At 38.5% G+C, this 18835-nt stretch overlaps 1 protein-coding gene across 1 annotated transcript; it reads right to left on the bottom strand.

Moving 5' to 3' along the window:
- Window positions 1–769: 769 nt before the first annotated feature.
- Window positions 770–18236, bottom strand: LOC591955 (glutamate receptor 3). The gene is made up of 10 exons (XM_030976307.1): window positions 17739–18236; window positions 9139–9312; window positions 8295–8549; window positions 7522–7700; window positions 6928–6981; window positions 5698–6021; window positions 4838–4945; window positions 4309–4440; window positions 3532–3810; window positions 770–2992 (listed from the first exon to the last, which is right to left on the bottom strand). Exons 1-10 carry the CDS (start codon window positions 17857–17859, stop codon window positions 1769–1771), a joined length of 2850 nt encoding a protein of 949 aa, XP_030832167.1. The 5' UTR covers window positions 17860–18236; the 3' UTR covers window positions 770–1768.
- Between the last annotated feature and the right edge of the window lie 599 nt (window positions 18237–18835).

Here is an 18835-nt window from a genome sequence, read left to right on the forward strand (position 1 = left end):
TCTTTGTCTGTCGTTTTTCTTTTTTGTATTTCGTCTTTTTGACAATGGAAAAACTGAATTCCATAATCACAAACTATTTTAGTATTCTTGGGTGATTGAGAGCGTGAGTATAAGAGAGAGAGAGAGAGAGAGAGATATATATATATATATTGAGTGAGTGACTGAGAGAGAGATGGAAATACTGAAAGAGAAATTGATTGAATGACTGGGAGAGAGAGAAAGAGAGAGAGCGAGCGAGAAAAAGCGAGTGTGTGTACAGTGTGTATGTGAGAGAGAGAGAGAGAGAGAGAGAGAGATTACCACCACCATTCTCATCATCACCATCATTACCGTTATAAAATTTAGAGTTAACATCCCCTTCCTCCTTCTTAGCATCAACTCCACCACCACCACCATCACCACCGCCATCGTCATCATCACCGTTATCATCACCATCATTATAATAATCATTATCAACATCACCACCATCATTACCACCATCACCGTCATCATCATCATCGTCATCATCATTATCGTCACCATCATGCTCATCCTCATCACCACCACAACCATCATCATCATCATTAGCATCATCATCATTATCATCACCATCATGCTCATCCTCATCACCACCACAACCATCATCATCATCATTAGCATCATCATCATTATCATCACCATCATGCTCATCCTCATCACTACCAATATCACTATCATCATCTTCACCATTCGTGTCATCGTCGTCATGATCACGATCACAAGCAAAAGGATAAAGAACTGCCAGTAAAAATGATGTTTTGTACATTTGTATTTTATAAAATAGAAAACCCTCGCACCTTTTTACATTTTACATTTTAGTATCATCATACTTCCAATATTTTTATACAAAACGATCAAACACGAACATAAGTCATCTGAACGATATTTGGGGTAGATGTATCAAACACATTTTGGAAAGTCCCAACACGATACTTATTTTAAAAGAAGCTATTTTTGTTCACAACAGACTAACAGAAAATTGCAAAATGTACATTCATTTCAATACGATATCATAATGATAATATATCGTTCCTATATAGTTTCATTATTAACATATGCCATTACAAATACAACAAGTATATACAACATATTTTGAGCAATATCAATAACAATATTCATTCACGCACGCATGTATTTCCAATTCTACATTTCGTCACATAGAATGATAACATTCATACAAATGTTAAGCAAAAGAAACAATGAAATAAATGGACAAACAGGGTGATTTCATTGGTAGTTATTAATCATTATTGTTTGAAAACATTCAATTTCCGAGAAACTATTTCAAACGGAAATCTTTTGATTTAGTTAGCATGGAAGTAAAGAGTTACTATTTTCCACCCACAATGCTTGCTATAAAAAGTTTTCCCCATTCTATGCAAAAGGATCTTCAAACCCTGTTTTAATCATGCTCATTTTACAACATATTTATCATTTATGTCTCATCTTTATAATTATGTAAATTGTAGGGTATGTAAATTTTATAGCTAGTCAAGTCTACACTTATGAAATGCCTAATTTAGTAGTTCCATTTTTTTTCTGCGTACAAATTTGTCCTCTTTATACCGTTCACGACTTTGACGATCAAGGCACAGATGAGTTCTTGATTTACAGATGGAGAGTACTGAGAAGGTCTAAACTGTTACATGAGGCACTGTTTTGTGACAGAGAAAGGAATGTTTCTGCTTTATCCTGATTATATCTCGATATAAAGATTGAATTGAAAGTTTTGTTGAAGTTTAGATGAATGTTAAATCCATAAGTTTGCATCATTTCCTCCGCCGCCTCCGGAACCTACGCCACCACCGCCGGAGGAGGCAGCCTTTTTGCCACCGGACTTGCTAGATCCAATCCCGCCGAAAGTGCGCTTCCCGTTCTGCTGACGACCACCGCTCGAGTTCCCTGTCCTTCCGTCCTTCCCCTTGCATCCACAGACCATGAGCTCGAGGACGAAGACGAGGATGCTGATGGCGAAGCCGAGTAAGAGGAAGAAGTAGATGCCTTCCAAATCGCTGACGGTGAAAGAGAACATACCCATCCGCTCGTACCTGGTGAGATTCCTGCAGCGTTGATAATAGTTCCTGTCCAAACCCCACCATTCTCTCTGGAGATCTTCAAGGACACCTGTATCTCTAAGCGTCTCTATGGCATATGACAGGTGGTCACCCAGCGGCGAGCCCTTGGCGACCACCATTGCGTAAGTGCTACGATCGACGAACCCACCGCTCACGATTAGATCGCACGGGCGCTGACTAGCGGCGTATTCCAGTTCGCCGGATTCCCCAAGGAAAGCATACTTGCCGTTGCTGTCTCGGACTCGCTGAATACCAACAGTGGTGTTCTCGACGTACACCTTGGCTGGGTTATGGTACATCCTTTGCCAGATGCGATTGTAGGCGGGGATTCCAGACTTGAAGAGGTACCAATGGATAGAACCATCGTACACCGTTCCGATGTTTACATCAGCCTGGTTGGTCAGGTCATCGGCGTTCTTGATGTACACAAGTCGCTTGTTGGTGTTGATCTTCCCGGGGAGGTTGAAGAGGTAGACGAACACCATGACCAGCACGAACACCCACCAAAAAGCCGTGAGCGTATGCCCTGCGTTGGAGCGAGGACCGCGGTCATATCCTTGGAGGAACAGCGTGGTCGTGCAGTACCAAAGCGAGTTCTTCCAGGAGAAGGTGCGCCCGTTCTCCTCGAAGGTCTCGCCTCGTTCGGCGGCGGCTTTCCACTCGTACGGGTCGAAGTAGTTGATGAGACAGAGAATACCGGCGACGATGAGGAAGGTACCAAGGTTGATGAACCAGACTTCGATGCCGAACGGATGGAGAAGACGGAAAGGGTTGTGGTCGATGTAGTAAGGATTCTTGAGGAGAAGTTTGATTCCTCCGCTCATGAAAGAATCGGTGAATTCGACGTCAGCAAGACGCTCTTTCGTGATGGTGATGGGAGCAGCAGCAATGTCAGCTTTCTGTGAGTTGATAGAAGCAATGAAACCATTAAGAAGATAAAAATTAAAATCTAAGTATTGAATAAAACTTCTTCTTTTTTCTTTTACTTTTGTTTTCAATGTTGTCGCAGATGAAATCAACTACTACCTGCAATTTGTATAGATAGGCCCATGCTCCAGTTACAAGAAGAAAACAATTGGAGGCAAAGTTTTATGGTCTACCACAACTGGATATAACATTTAAAATCTTTACATTTCAATTGGGCATCACGAAATTAACTATATGATGTGAAATGTTCAAGTTCTGCCCTTGGCATGTTTTATAGTCAATCCAGAGTTTTCGGGGGCGAGGACATGCCTCTTTCGACTCCCCCCTCCCTTATTAAAATAATTATTTCGAACCATTTTCTTTGATTTGAAGCAAACTTTGCGCCTTATCATGTTACAACATGACTTGTTCATCAAAGGAAGGGAAAGGATGGGCATACGCTAGCTTTGCGCTGGATACGCCAGTAACGCCACTGCCCATGAAAGGTAAAAGAGCAACTCTGATAGCTCACCTTTCGCAGCACCTCTCCAATCATGCCGTCCCATTTCTTGCTGTACTTGCTCTTGTGGCCGTACTTGCCGTCGGGCACGAGCTCAACCTCGTACTCGAAGTCGATGCCTCGCATGTACGCCTTGATCCTGCTCAGAAGGTCCATCATGTAGCCATCGTAACGGTCGTTACCGGTGTAGGGACCCGTCTGGATCTGTCTCTTGCGCCGGCCGTTCAAGATGCTGTTCTGCTCACGACGGAGCTCCAAGTAGTTTTCTCGCTTGAAGAGAAACGGTTCCGACTTTGAAAAAAAAAGAAGGAGTAGAAATCAGAAAATATGAGAAAGAGTCTTTCACATCGTCCCCCCCCCCCCATTTCAATACTTTCATTTGACCAAAAGGGGGCTGTCTTGTCGAGACCGCATTCGTCATATAGTGCACCCTTAAACCACGACTTGTTATCTTCGTTTGTAAACCTATTTACAAATCACATTACAATGGAATATATTTGTGCATTTTGTACATGTACTAAAAAACTTGAAATTGAAATCATTGAGACATGCACAGTACATTTAAAATGGACTACAATAAGGCTTCAATTCATTGTATCACTATCTAACATTCAATTACAAGCCCATCAAATACATCTGTTAGAATGCATGATCACATGAAATATTCGGTGTCAGAAAAAGAAAATAAATTAACATTTTTCCTTGGCGATTACCTTTCATTGAGTTATTCGTATATTTTCAATGCATCATTTGTATTTTGGGAATCGAATGGATAAGTAATAAACTCACCTCAATAGTAACGATCTTGATACGTCTGTCGTTTCCATAGTTGTAGTTCGTAACGTTGAGTTTACCTTCGCTTTCCCATTTTCTGTTCCAAGTATTTTCCCAATGCTCAACGTTCTGGGTCCAGATACCTCGCTGAAATAATCAAAAAATGGGAGGGGGTCAATAAAAGCAGGATTATTTTTAAACAGATTTTGCTCAGCTTGTCAAAACAAAAAATACCCACCATATCAAGAACGGAAAGAGGTGCAAATTAAGTCATTAATACGAGGTATACAATCCTCATAATTCTGGCAAATAATATTGGTAATCTAATACAGCTTCAAACATAATTACACGATACTGACTGATTGGAATTGAAGTATGATGAGAAGTTTGAATAAGGCAACTATTTAAGGCGCATCGTGATCTACTATATATATATATATACCCATCATACAATTATCATTGATCATTTATATCTGGTATATGCATCTGGTATAATCTCCGAAATGTTACATTTTGACAGTTGTCATGGTAACTGAAAACTTACGATCTGATGAACTGATTCTCCCTGTCCACTGTAGATGGTAATGGTGTAATTGATGCGGTCTCCGATGTCGTTGAAAGCTACATTTCCCGTTATACCTTCAAAACTTATCTGTTGATATTGAGAAGTAAGAAATGAATGTGTCATCAATTTATGCTGTCGTACTTTGCACGCTTTGTTAGTTCCAGTGTCAAACAGTTAATATATATCTTCTTAAATGCATTAGAGTAAATGTTGCCTTCATTTCTTTCATAAGCTGTTCAATATGTTTATATTTATGACGTCATTAATCATCATCAGGTTCTGTTGCCGAGTTAGAGAATGTTGAAAAAGAATATCATTAATAAAGTGCACAAGAAAGTTGGAGAAATTAATTAATATAAACGAGATTAGAATGCAATTATTAAGGTCAATCAAATGATATCAATTTGGGAGTTTTATTTGCATACCTCACGTATTAAAAAGCATTAGTTTTCCAACAAAATTTAAAAATACGATAGTTTTTATGATGTTTATGGTTCGGGTTCACCATGTAAACCTATGTAAAACCCGAAAGGAATCCTCTGGGCTTAATTTCTTGGATATTTGAAGTCGTGAAAAACTGATAGACAAAAGTGTTATGAAAAAAGAAAAGATTGAAGGAGAATGCTTTAAAGCCCAGGGATAAGACCACCCGAGAAGGTCACTGGCAGGTGGCTTTCTCATCAACTCAGCTCTCGAATAACATAAGAAAAAGAGAATCATGGTAGACTATTGGCCACCGATAAGGCATTGTTTTCTATATAGAGGGCGCAAGTAGCTTTAAGTAGTGCAGTGGGGCCTTAAAGATTCTATAAAACTAAATTAAGTCTAATAGCACTTACATTCTGGAGGTAACTGGTGAGCACGTTGGTGGCGACGATGGACGGTGACGACGGACACGCCGGCATGGGGGTATCTCCGGGCAAGACCGAGCTACCGACAACCCCGTCGGCTTCCCTCTTCAATCGATACTTCCTCAGGGCGTGGCCGATGGCGATGGCGGCGTCGTAGGCATTTCGCTCACGGAACGTCCATTCCGTGAATTGCGAGGAGCCGGTGGTCGGAAGGGCGTACTGCCAGTCCCGGGTGTAGTTCATGTTGAAGCGGGTGATGTAGGCGTTGGTGTCTTCAAGGGTCTCCATGAATGTCCGGTCCATGGCTAAATCCTGCAATCGAGAGGAGAGGATTTTGAGTTTTGATGCCAAATTTGACTCTTTCATGTACACACTCAACTTGTTGTCCTTTTGTCGTACTAAATAGCAGGGCCATGTAAAAATGACGCACATGCCTACACCATTCAGTTTTTCAGTCTTTTTACACCAACTTCTACAATCATAAAGCAGCGTCTGAATTTTTAAAAGCTGTCAGTACATATCTTATTATATAATTATTTTTCAGAACTATAAAGTACCAAAGTGTGAAATTATCAAGGTTGCTGGTTCCAAACAATTGTTGCGCTAAAAAATGATGTGGTGATCACATCAGCCCCAAACATTGATTTTGCCCTGCTCTAGCCTATTGTTTGAACCTCATTCGCAGGCTCTGTGGTTTAGAACAAAAAAAGAACGAATAAATTATGACGGTACTCTATTGCATCAGCAAGTTCATCCCGGTCATTTTCGTACGTGAACTAAGAAGTTCAGTCATAAACATTTGTGTTATTCATGTTATTAGGTTTCATGTCCACAATGTCATTTTCAACTTTTGATCTCTCTGGGGTATTGGGAAGAAAATATATTACCTTGGGGTGTTTCACAAAGATCCTTAGTCAAACTTAACTCTAAGTTGGACTTAAATGAGATGGAGAGCCATTTGTAGCCATAAAATAAAATATATTCAAAAGCGAAAATTCAAGTATTTTAAGCTTTTTATAAATTCCACATCAAGAACATGAAATCTCCTTGATAATAGAACATATGAATGATTTGAATCAACATTTTATGCCTTTTAAATAACTTAAAACATATTTTTTCATACATACTAACGGCTTTCCATAATTGCTAAGTCCAACTAAGAGATAAGTTCAACTTGGGATCTTTGTGAAACACCCCCTTGTCTCGTTTTCTACTTACCAAGTTTCCGATCATCCACGTATACTTGGGTCCCATGATGCCAAGATCGATGGCCTGCAAGAGAATATGAATCCGGAATTAATGAACTTCACAAACAAAAGACAGGCGAAAATTAAGATATGGACTTCGAGGTTTAGAGTTTTATGTAAAAAGTCAATCTTGAGTTACCTTTAACTCGACCCGTCATGAAACCTATCATTATGAATCAATGGGCCCTTTTTTCAGTGCTCATCACACCTCATTTGATTCAAACTATATAACGTCTATTTATTTATTGTTTTTTTAATCTTTTGTCAGGGTAGCCCATAGTACATTCAGAAAGATATAACTCAGCAATAATAGACGTGGCACAAACGAATACTCGTTTGCAAAATAATCATATATCAGTAACCTAATTCAACTGTAATGCCAAAAGGAAAAATTCGATTTCGTCGCAATTATGTGAATACCATTTGGTGTAAGTCTGTAAGAAAGCTGGATATGCCAGCTTCAAAATATATAAAATGAACCGAAAACTTATTAAGGATAAAAACTTGTATTAAAGTCGACTCAAATAATGCTTGTGCCCATTTGTGGGTTTGCTGCGAATCTTACCCGGTTAATAGTGGTCCGCAGAACGATCTCCGATGTACAGATGATGAAGATGTTTTTCGTCTTCTCGCCTTCGATCGTGGGGACGTTGTTCTCGAAGTCGTCCTCGTCCAGGACCACGCTGGTCACGTTCCACTCCTGCGATGACGCGTACTCGAGCAAGCCTTCCGTGTTGGCGAAGGCTAGATGGAGTAGAGGGGACCAGGGGATAAATTTAAGGTATGTACATTGATTTAGTTTTACAATCTGCTACCATGTACTCATACGGGATAGGTGTAGTGCTCAACTTGAAGGCCTCCGCTCTGTACTAGATCTACATGTACCATGAATGGTCGATCTAGCCAAACTAAAAGCTTTGTTGTTGAAAACTGAAAGTAAATCTCAAGGTGGGGGGGGGGGGGGGGGGGAGGGGGAGGGGTCGGTTTCTAGTTTTTCCCCTTCTCTCTCTGTATCTCTCTCTCTCTTTCTTATTTACCCACTCTCTCCGCCCACTCCTCTCTTCTTCTGACTTTTTCACCCACTCTTTCTTACTCTCTCTCACTCTCTCTCTCTCTCTCTCTGTTCTGTTCCCCTCTCTTTCACCTTTTTTTCCTCTCTCTCTCTCTCACCCCCTCTCTTTCTTTTCTCTCTCTTTCTCTCTACACTCTCATCTCACCCCCCCCCCCCCCCAAAAAAAAAAAAAAAAAAAAAAAATCGCTCGCCTGGAACTCTCCTTCTAACATCGCTGAAACAAATGCATTTTCTTTAACAAAAAAAATGATAAACTGAATTCTTACCGCTTTCATCGTCGTACAACATAATGAAACTCCTCCACGCGAAATAGGACATAACATCGATGTAGAACTCGGTCATGTCTTCGGGGGTCGGGTAGAGCTTGAAGGCTTTGGACCCGGACCCGTAGTTACCCTGGTCGATGGAGAAGACCGGGTTGGAACCGTGGCTGACCACGCCGGCGATGTCGTCGTGGTCTGGACATCGGTCAGCCGGCAGGATCAGGGCCGAGATCTGCTCCGTCGCGATGTGCTGACAGACTACACAAGGGAAAGATAGAAATCGAGGTTCATATAAATGTTTGTAGCCTAATAAGTTGGAAGATTGACCGATAACATTATTACACTGAAAGTCCAATTTCTGATAAATAAAACTGGCAGTGATTATTCAGAGACAATGACTCACGAATGGAGACATATAGTAATACATAGTATAGGTTGGGGGTGCAAAAATACAAATTGGCGGCATAATGTTGTCTTCGTGTAAATTTATTCAACTTCAATTTAATTTCATTTATTGAAATGGAATCCACAATTTTTGATTATTTTCAATACAAAAGAAAATACAACACACACGCAAACACACAAACATATATATATATATATATATATATATATATATATATATATATATATATGTATATATATACCGAAATAGCGGGATACAAAGTAATCACTGAAAATGGATCAGGAATACATACAGTATTGCCTAGCCTACTCAATAGTATAGGCCTAAGCATGATTGGATTTTAAAAGGGGGGTACAGACCGGTCTCCCACCCCCGCACGACGCCCCCCCCCCCGCCCCACCTCACCCCCTAAAGGAATCTGTCGGTGCCCATGAGACCTACCATCCTGTAACCCCAGGTATGTTGAGTTGCTGGGTATGATATTGTCGTGGTCGACGAACTCCAGTGTGTGGATACCACCCAGGAATGTCTGGTTTCGATTCACGTAAAGAACGCCGTCGTTGATCACGGTCCGGTACTTGTTGCCGTAACCGGTATCCGGTCCGAACATAGCACCTTTGAGAAAAAGAAATTAAAAATGAAGTAGAAAGAGTGTTATTATCGTAGTTAATATCAATGCCATAATTTCATTGAGCCAAATATCTTCAACACGAAAAATCAACTCAAGGGCAACTTCAATACCTGATTGTATTCTCTAGAAACCATGTTTGGATGATGTAATACGTCATTGTTTAAGGGTGATGAACAGTGCATGCTCTTGAAATTCGCTTCAAATGAGTTTTCGAAAGTCGTTGCAATCGTGTTGTTCATAACAATGCAAAGGAACATTTGGATCGAATGATAGCGACGACTGAACTGCTATAGAGAGATAGAGAGGGGAGGGATAGGAGAGAGAGAGAGAGGGAGAGTGGGATATACCCGATATGATATACTATGTCAGACTCCCCATTTTTATGGATACCAACAGAAAGTCAAGAAAAGTAGTGTAGCCCTTTGTACATTGTGATGACGGTTAAATGTAGCATTTCATTGCGAGTATAGTGAACGACAAAGAACTGAATTCAAGAAATTATCATCAGTTTGGAATAATATAATAATAATACTAGTTTGGAATAACTGGAAAGCGTGATGGTACATGTAAAATTGTTATATCATACGAATGAATGGTTTATATTTATAAACTCTTAAAGCAATTAAGACAAACATTAACGTAGTTAGATTGCAATGAAATCGACATCTACATTTCAAATCTATTCCTATTAATCTTAGCCTATCTATATTATATCTGACAAGGTAAATAGTGTGTAAAGCGTCACTACAGTATATAGAAGGCTCTTTTAATATCTATTTTAATATTCCCCTATAGAAGTTTAAAGAATTCGTAACAGTCCGAAGAATGAGCCTATCCGAATTTCCGGATCCGTTGAGAAAATAAATTAATCCGTACTGAACATAAGTAAAGCAAACAGGCGTGTAACAACCATACGACACATTGCAACGCTGTTTTATGTTTGAGATTGTGAAGGATATCGTATGTCACGTGATCGAGCGCATTAGCCAATCAAGAGAGCGTACTTTTGGGAGGTCAGTCAGAGCTGTAATACTAATAGTAGCTGCCCGTGGCGACGACTTTATTGCCGCAACTAGACGATGGATTAATACAGTTTCTCATGTAAACTCTAATTTCTAAACCATCGATATTTAAAAGACTTATATCGTTTATCATACAAATTTAGACATTAAAATGTCGTAATACTGTATTATGTGTTCGTAGAGAGGAGGGAGGAGAATGAGAGAATGAGAGAGAAAGAGAGAGAGAGAGAGAGAGAGAGAGAGAGAGAGAGAGAGAGAGAGAGAGAGAGAGAAACCCAGAGAATAGTAACAAAAAATATTAAAAAAATATCGGAAGACTGGAAATAAGATAACAAAAAAGGCAATACCGAATATACGAATCTGCTTTTTTGTGGCCTTTCAATCGTTTATTTTTAATGTTGATTTTTATTACTTAGGAACCGAACTATTTGCATGGTAAACCGACCTTTTGACATCCTACATTGTTTATCTAGTAGCAAAAATCAAACGATTTCAGACAGGGAGAGAAATGCTTTTTGTATACATGTTGCAATTCAACGTTCATGACTACTGATGCATTAGGGTTAGCCGTGGGGTAATCGGGTGAAGTTTCGGCCAAATCTACACGTACCATATATAACAAATGATGGAAGAGCGGCTAACAGACGAGATATTTACAGACGGCTGACTCGTAAGACTTCAAAACAAGAATCGAACCATACGAAAGGGGCCTTTTGCTTAAAGTTATTTCTTTTGAAATATATCACCACAGAGTTCCTTTTCTTTTTAACTATATGTTCTTAATGTGCAACCATTAACCCAAATTAGATCCTTCCATTCCTTAGCTTGAGTAAATTTAAACTTCATGAGGGCAATATAATCAGCGACCAAAGTGAACATCATTTCTTGAATTGTCATGGTTTGTTGTTGTCGACGTTAGTGTTTTGCAGTCTTTATACATAAACTATTCTTCCACTGTCATATTACGCGCAGATAAACCTAATACTTAATACAAATTTAATTTTGTTGTTGATACCGTTGTTTGTTGTTTCATTTTTTTAATCCGCCAATCATTAGTACTGCAATCTCTTTCAATCTTGTTAAAAAATTTACTAGGACGACACAAAATCATGTTTACCATATTTTGTCCATGTTTTATTGGCATGTGTATGCTTCTAGGCCTAGAAACAAAGCCTATTTTCAAATAAATATTATTCATCATGTCATCATATTGGACAGATATCTGCTGAAGAAATAAAATAAATTTATCTGTCCTTCGGGCTGGAAATACCAGGGTACATTTAACCCAGTTGAAAATCATGGATCTGGCATGTTTTCCGAGCAAAAATATTCACATTTGGGGGTCTATCCTGCCGAAAGCGTTAACACAATTCAGGCTACTCCAATAATGTTGTGTTCTTCTCCTATTTCGTAGATTTTCCTGCTTTTTCTTCTTTGAACTTCTTTAAACTTGAGTTAACCTCTCGTTTAATATACGTCAATCATCAGCTCTGGTGAATTATTGCTCGCAACGGAACATGTCGCGAACACATGCATTTTCTTTGTGATTTATCGTCATTGTATTCAGAAGTTCAAGATACAAAACTTAGCAATTTTAGCAATGAAGTAAATGATTTCGCTTGATTTCCTTCATTTTTCGGGTCATTTGATATCTTTGAGTACATGTAATATAAATTCTATTTTCTTTCCTCTAAAATTCCTCCATTTATTAAATGCACCTACTTTAAACAAATAGACCTTCAAAAAACGTGTCCAAGTTATTTTACATATAGATCTCAAATAGGGTTTGTAATATTGAGAAACTATTGAAAAGTTACATGATTTCTGATGATAACGACTGTATCAAAATATTTTTAAAAAATTCTAACCAATAAAAAATAACCAAACTTACTCTGAATATGCAAAGCTATATCTACTTAAGAAAAACTAATTAATTTGATAAATACCTAATAACAAAATTAATGGGAAATAGAGTAAGAAGTAAAAAGGGATGATGAAATCTGCTCAACTTCTGGAAGACTGTCATGTAAGAAAATAAAATCATAATTGGAGCCACAATCATGAACCCTAAACAATAAATTGTTGAATTTCACGAGTTACCCTATTATATTGCAGATATTATTTTAAATGGATCTTCACAGAATGTAACCAAAAAGACTCATTACAAGGCTTTTAAACTGATAAGATTTTCTAGTATATTTTCTAGTAGGAAACATGACAGCAATTTGAGATTCCACATTGTAATAAAGATTGGATACTCGCAGTCTACAACTCTACATTATCTTTAAAAGAAAGGTGTGTCTTAATTCATTTCATGATCGTATCTCGGCATACCATTTCCAATTGTAAACGAAAATTGATACAATTTTGCGCAGAGAGAAAAGACCAAACCAAATACATTCAATCGCATGAGGTCAATAGAAATTCAATTGAGGTCAGTAAAGGAAACCCGCATTTGAAAACTATGGTAGCTCTGAAGAGGTGACGTCACAAGGTCATATAAGGAAAAAAGAGGTCGTTTTGATTAAATTTATCACAACAGAATGAAAACTGACATTTGACTTGAAGTTTTTGGGCCAAGCACTTTATTTTTCTAGTAATGATTGTGTGTGGCATGATATCAAGTTTCAGTATTTTTGAAATATTTCGTTTCAAAGAGAAAAACAAATTGTACGACCCTCGGTTTATAAGAAGCTTTAGGTGGTAGCCGATATATTTGACTTAAGAATAATAATATGGTGCTGTGAATGAAAGAGGATAACGGCCTACCAAATGGAATTGAGTTAAACGCTACAATAGTAAGCTTATATTCTTGCAGATCGATCTAACACAGTTTCATAGTATTTTTATAATTTCCCTTCATTTTGGCGACAATGATGATAATGATAACATAAAAAAATCTACTATACTACTACTGCTGCTGCTACAATACTTTTGTTCATTTGTGGGTTTCTGCGAATCTTGACAACACCAGCAGCAACATCAACAGCAGCACCGGCTGTTTCCTTATTTTTCGAACAAGGTCAGTGACGTTATGTTTCAGCAGAAAATGAAAGAAATGTTTTCAATTAATATGCAAGACTACTAATGCAGTATGGCATATGCATGAGCATATTCTACACAATACACTACATACAATCACCCTGTCTAATCAATCAAAATAACGAACTATAGGTATATCTATCTTTCAATCGTCTCATGCGGTTAATAATACATTGCCAAAACAGAATTCATGAATAGCTTTACATCGAAATATCGAAGTAAACAAAAGTATTGATATATATGTATGTGGCATTGTCTGATGTTTGTTTTCTAAATTCTGATCTGATCTCATTCTGCCATGCCATTGAACTTACAAAATGTTTATTCCTACCCCCCCTCTCTCTCTCTCTCTCTCTCTCCATCCCTCCCCACCCTCCGTGCTCTACCTGTTTGTCTGTCTCTGTCCCTTTATCTATGTATTCTCTCTGTTTATAGATATCTATATCTATCTCTCTATCTATCTATCTATATATCGATCGATCTATCTATCTATCTGTCTATCTATTCTTCTCTGCCACTCTTTCTCCTTCCCACACACTCTCTCTCTCTCTCTCTCTCTCTCTCTCTCTCTCTCTCTCTCTCTCTCTCTCAATATATCTCTCTCTTTCTGTACTTCTCCTTTGAAATGATGATATGATAAATAAATAAAATAAATAAGATGAGAGTGACAATGGATGAGTGCGGGGTGGACACAAGTTCATTGCCGGTTGTTGTTTGCGGTAAAATTTATCAGGCGTAGCCATTACCCCAATTTTGACCCAGTCGAACAAAAGCCGCCCATTCTTCACTCAAGTGGGTGCAAACTTGCACCTCTTGGTACCCCCTCCAAAGATCGAGTACGTCACCCATTAAAAAAAAAAGAGACAATCGGTTTTAGTCTAGCAAGTTTTTTGTTGGGTTTCCTTCCCTATTGTTTTGAAGTTGAATGCCATCCCCGGTTAAATTTGCTGAAGACACGCACAGCACGCGGGACGACAACTTTAGAAAAATGTCAAAAGGAAATTCCAGCGGGTTATTGTATTTATCAGAGATCACATTACAATAAGCTAATTGATTAACGCTCATTTAGCTTTAAACTCTTTTGATGTTACATGTTTAAAGTGTGCAATAAAGCTTAAGTTTCCATTGTGACCATACCATGTAGCATGATTTTCATTAATAACATTTTCGACATCTTTAATCATTGTCATCATAATCAATTAATCATCATCACCGTCATCATCATCATCATTATAATAAACATCATAGGCCATTATCACGATCATGATTGTTGTCATCACCACCATCAATTCTGATATATCGAAATTGAACTTTGGAAAGTGCACTTGACCCAATACACTTTGCGTCATGTAGTTTTTTGTTTTTTGTAACTGGTGGCAAATTATGTGAGTAAAGAAATATGACTCGAAGATATCGTTGACCTTCATCATATCCAAGAGTATAATGAAGGTGTTTTTCAGATGTTATCACCTTTGATTTATCGACCACTACGCTGGACATAAAACATATATTGTCAACGTTTTTAGTGTTTCTGCAAAATCATACTGGTCCCCTCTTCCTACTACTTACTACTTCTCCTCCTCTTCCTCCTCCTCCTTTTCATCCTCTCTTACTCGTCCTCTTTCCCCTCCTATTCTCTACTTCCCATCACCAGCATCATCAGGATCACAACCGTCACCATCGTCATCCTTACCATGGTTAACTTTTCAGTTTGAAACCTTGAAAAAGACACCCTTAAAGGTACTATGTCCCTTTTGCAGCCAACCTCAAATGCTGTAGAACTTTGCAGGAATTATGAATATGTCATGTATGTCCTATCTGTGAAATTTAAACTTTAGCAGTGTCCTCATATTCAAATTATGCAAGGAAACCTGTTTACTTGCTAGACTTCACTGTCAGACACTATTGAGTGACTGACGGCTTTTTTTTCTTCTTTGGTAATAACATACATGAAAAGAGTTGTAAAGGGTACATGAGCATTTGTCTACATCAATAACCCACTTCTTGTGATGGCCAAGATTAAACTGATTGAATCTTTGCGCAGCATAAAACGTATGACCATTCGGTACAATAGTCTGAAAATCAAGACTATTACTTTTGGGCTCTATAGCCCTAAAGTCGATTTGACAACTAATAGTCTTTATTTTCCCACTTGAAGACATTTTCAAGCCCCACCTTTTTTAGGGAAGTTCTAAATTAGTATTATCTTTCAAATGCAGTTGGAATTTAACTTTTTCATTTTTTTGGCCTGCAAATGGGACATAGTACCTTTAAAAAACACCTTCACGTTATTTAATTCTCCTTTTGAATTGGTGCCAAATGATACGTACAAGTATGAAATCAATTAGACCTGAATATCGTTGACCTTCATATTTCCAAGGACATAATGGAAGGTGTTTTCAGATGTCATCAGCTATTGTGATTCATAGACCATTACACTGGAAATAAAACATAATTTTGAGTTGTATGTCAACGTCCAGCAAGATTTTGCACAATAAATTGTCAGGTCTTGACAGGCCGCTACTTTCCCATGTTCAGTTACAAAATGATAAGGGATTTCTAATAAACAACAACAGCTCTGAGATCAAACGTCTGTTCGGAGAAAAAGATATATATATATATATATCACTGCATTTCATAGCTTGAAACAAATTAATCATCTCTGGAATTATATGAAAAACATAATTATGCGTCATTTATATAGGGATGAGTGGTATGAAGGCGAATTAATAATCATCAAAATTACCCAAAACAAAACAAAGTGTCTCCTGCAATATCATAGGGGACTCTCTCTCTCTCTCTCTCTCTCTCTTTGCTTCACTTTCTCTTTCCGCCGCTCCTTGCTTTACGTGCTCCATTATTCCTGTTATCTTTAAATAAGTTTTTATTTGTTCTCTTTCTCTTTATAATGGTTCATGTACTCTACACTCTCTTTTTTCTCAAGTTTTATACTACCAGATATTTTTGAGCAATAACTCTGCGTGTTTTTGACCTGCCAGATTATATACGTTTCCCCAGCAGATTCGAAGTTTTCTGGAGTATCATAGCTGAGCCCAAATGGTACCCGTGAGGTTTAAAACGTGACAGTCGAAAAGAGAGTTTCTGACGCATTGCTAACAAATGTTCATTTGTCATCTGATGGTTTTGAACTTTAAGAGCATATCAATGGCTCTTTTGACTTTTAGCAGTTTAGTGAAGTTTTGAAAGGTGATCCCCTGTGAAGTGACTGGGGAAGGAAGTGTTTCGTGTTACTTCTCCAAAGGAGCATTCAGGTTTGTTTTTCGATATCCTTTGGTTCATGTTCCGACAAAACTGTGTGAAATAATCGTTTCCGATTTAATTGTGTTTCGCTGCAATTGTAATTCAGCTACTTGTCGTAGTGTACATTCTCTCTGTATGATATGTAGATATTTCCATAATAAGAACACGCACTTGAAGAAACTTTTGACCCCCCCCCCCGAAAAAAAACAACAACAACAAAAACAGAACAAAACCTACGTGTACCTTTATTCGGTTGCATTGTAAGAACTAATCCAAACCCTACACAACCAAATGTCCTAATCGCAAGAGAATGGGTAGTCATAATCCTTGACTTCTTAGCGCACATTCGTATCAGCGACGTCAGACCAAATAACAAAGGCCACTTTTCATCCTACTTCCACTACGTTCATTGACATTATTGTCGACCCATCCTACTATTAGGTACTCAACCGCCAAAAATGTCCAGAAAGTACACGATCTTTGTCATACTGATCGGAGGTTATTGAAGATGATTTCTTCGCTCGGCTTTCGAGTCAGGTTCGGTGGCGCCGGCCATTCATATCATGGGATCTCCGATTCCAAAGCGAAACTCCTGGATACGTATTTACTCCACCTTACGAAAAGTGCATTTGCCAATGTTTCGACTGTGCCTTCTCTTCTCCTCTTCCATTAGTTCTTACAGCCAAAAAAGATTATGGAAGACATACTTGTTTATAGCCTAAAGCTAAGTAAGCCAAAATGATATAGAGTTGTGTATAGAGCTGATCCCGCCCTTTTTTTAATGTGCGCTCAATATTTGGATAACGAAACATCAAAATGAAAAATTAATAATTGACTTGGCTAATGGTTGTAGAAAATATTATTTTAATTAAGGCATAATGATGTACCTTCTCGGAAACTAACGCATCAAAGTGGATGACTAATTGGTCATGTGACGTCATCAACTATACCCCCCCCCCCCCCCCCCCCCATGCAATCACTCCGGACGACCGCGCACGATCGCGCACGATCGTGCTGTCAATCGTACGACATTATTGCATATTAAATTTTCGAAATAAAATAAATAACATTTTGGGTGTACTTACTTATTCCCACGTTTGCTGCATCGCAAGCCAAAGACCCAAGCCAGATGACGACCAGAACCTGGACCAGTCCTGGTATTCGTGATGGAGCCTCCTCGCCTCTCCTTCTCCGCCTTTCGGCCATTTTTGCCCCCCTCTCGCTCACCAAAAGATCCCACAAAACTGGTATCCAATCTGTTCTACTTCACCCCTCCCGAGTCCAGATCTCACCACTTCCCCCAAAATGAAAAGTCGCAAAATCTATCCACTTTTCGAGTCTCTTTGCTCTCAATAAAGCCGTCACAATATCACATGAGTGTCGTTTTCATGCGATTTATCAGCGTTCTAATGTCGCCTCTCTGGAAAAAGCATCCAAAAGTACGGGGAAAAGAATCTCAGAGCGCGGTTCCGCCGATACGAATAACACCACTCCAATGCGTTACGCCTGCCTCCGATCCGATTTCGTTTCGCGTAGGTTTTCTGTTCGAGCTTTACCCATTCAAGTGTAACTTCGTAGTCTCGCTTTTCAGCTAGTATTTTGTTGTTGCTAAGCTATCTTTTCACTGATTTTTATCTATAAAATTCGTGAAATATTGTTCTCCTTGTAAGGACATAGATCTTATGTGTCTGTTTAATATCGCAAAAAGGGGTTACCAGTTTCAATTTGGTGAACGCTTTTGACAGGCAGGAAATTGGGCAGAGCTGAATTTGATGGAAAGGGAACAGCACCTCTATTGCTCTACCGTTTGCCTCCGTTGGGCAAATCACTCATTTATTTGATTTCTTTCAGGAAGATTCTATATTTAAGTCCAAAGAATCATTATTTCTTTTTAATGATACTTAACACCCATTTGATGAAATCCCTGTGAGATATGTTGTACATATCTAAAAAAAAAAGATGGATTTAAAGCTTTTGAAATGGGCTTATGAAAACATGCGATTGGACAAAAATATAGTCCCGCGGAATAATTTGACTTTGATTAAAAGGCTTTTAGCTATCAGCTGATGGACACGGCCAGCTGAATATTTGAAGCGGGATTATTAAGGGTCAGCGAGTTCGGAGGGAACATTATTTGGTTTTATTTTGTCTCCTTGGTGTTTTTCTTCATCGTATCCCTCTT

This window comes from Strongylocentrotus purpuratus, unplaced genomic scaffold (genome assembly GCF_000002235.5).
Source record: "Strongylocentrotus purpuratus isolate Spur 01 unplaced genomic scaffold, Spur_5.0 spur5_scaffold_9, whole genome shotgun sequence".
In the NCBI taxonomy this organism is placed as follows: Eukaryota; Metazoa; Echinodermata; class Echinoidea; order Camarodonta; family Strongylocentrotidae; genus Strongylocentrotus; species Strongylocentrotus purpuratus.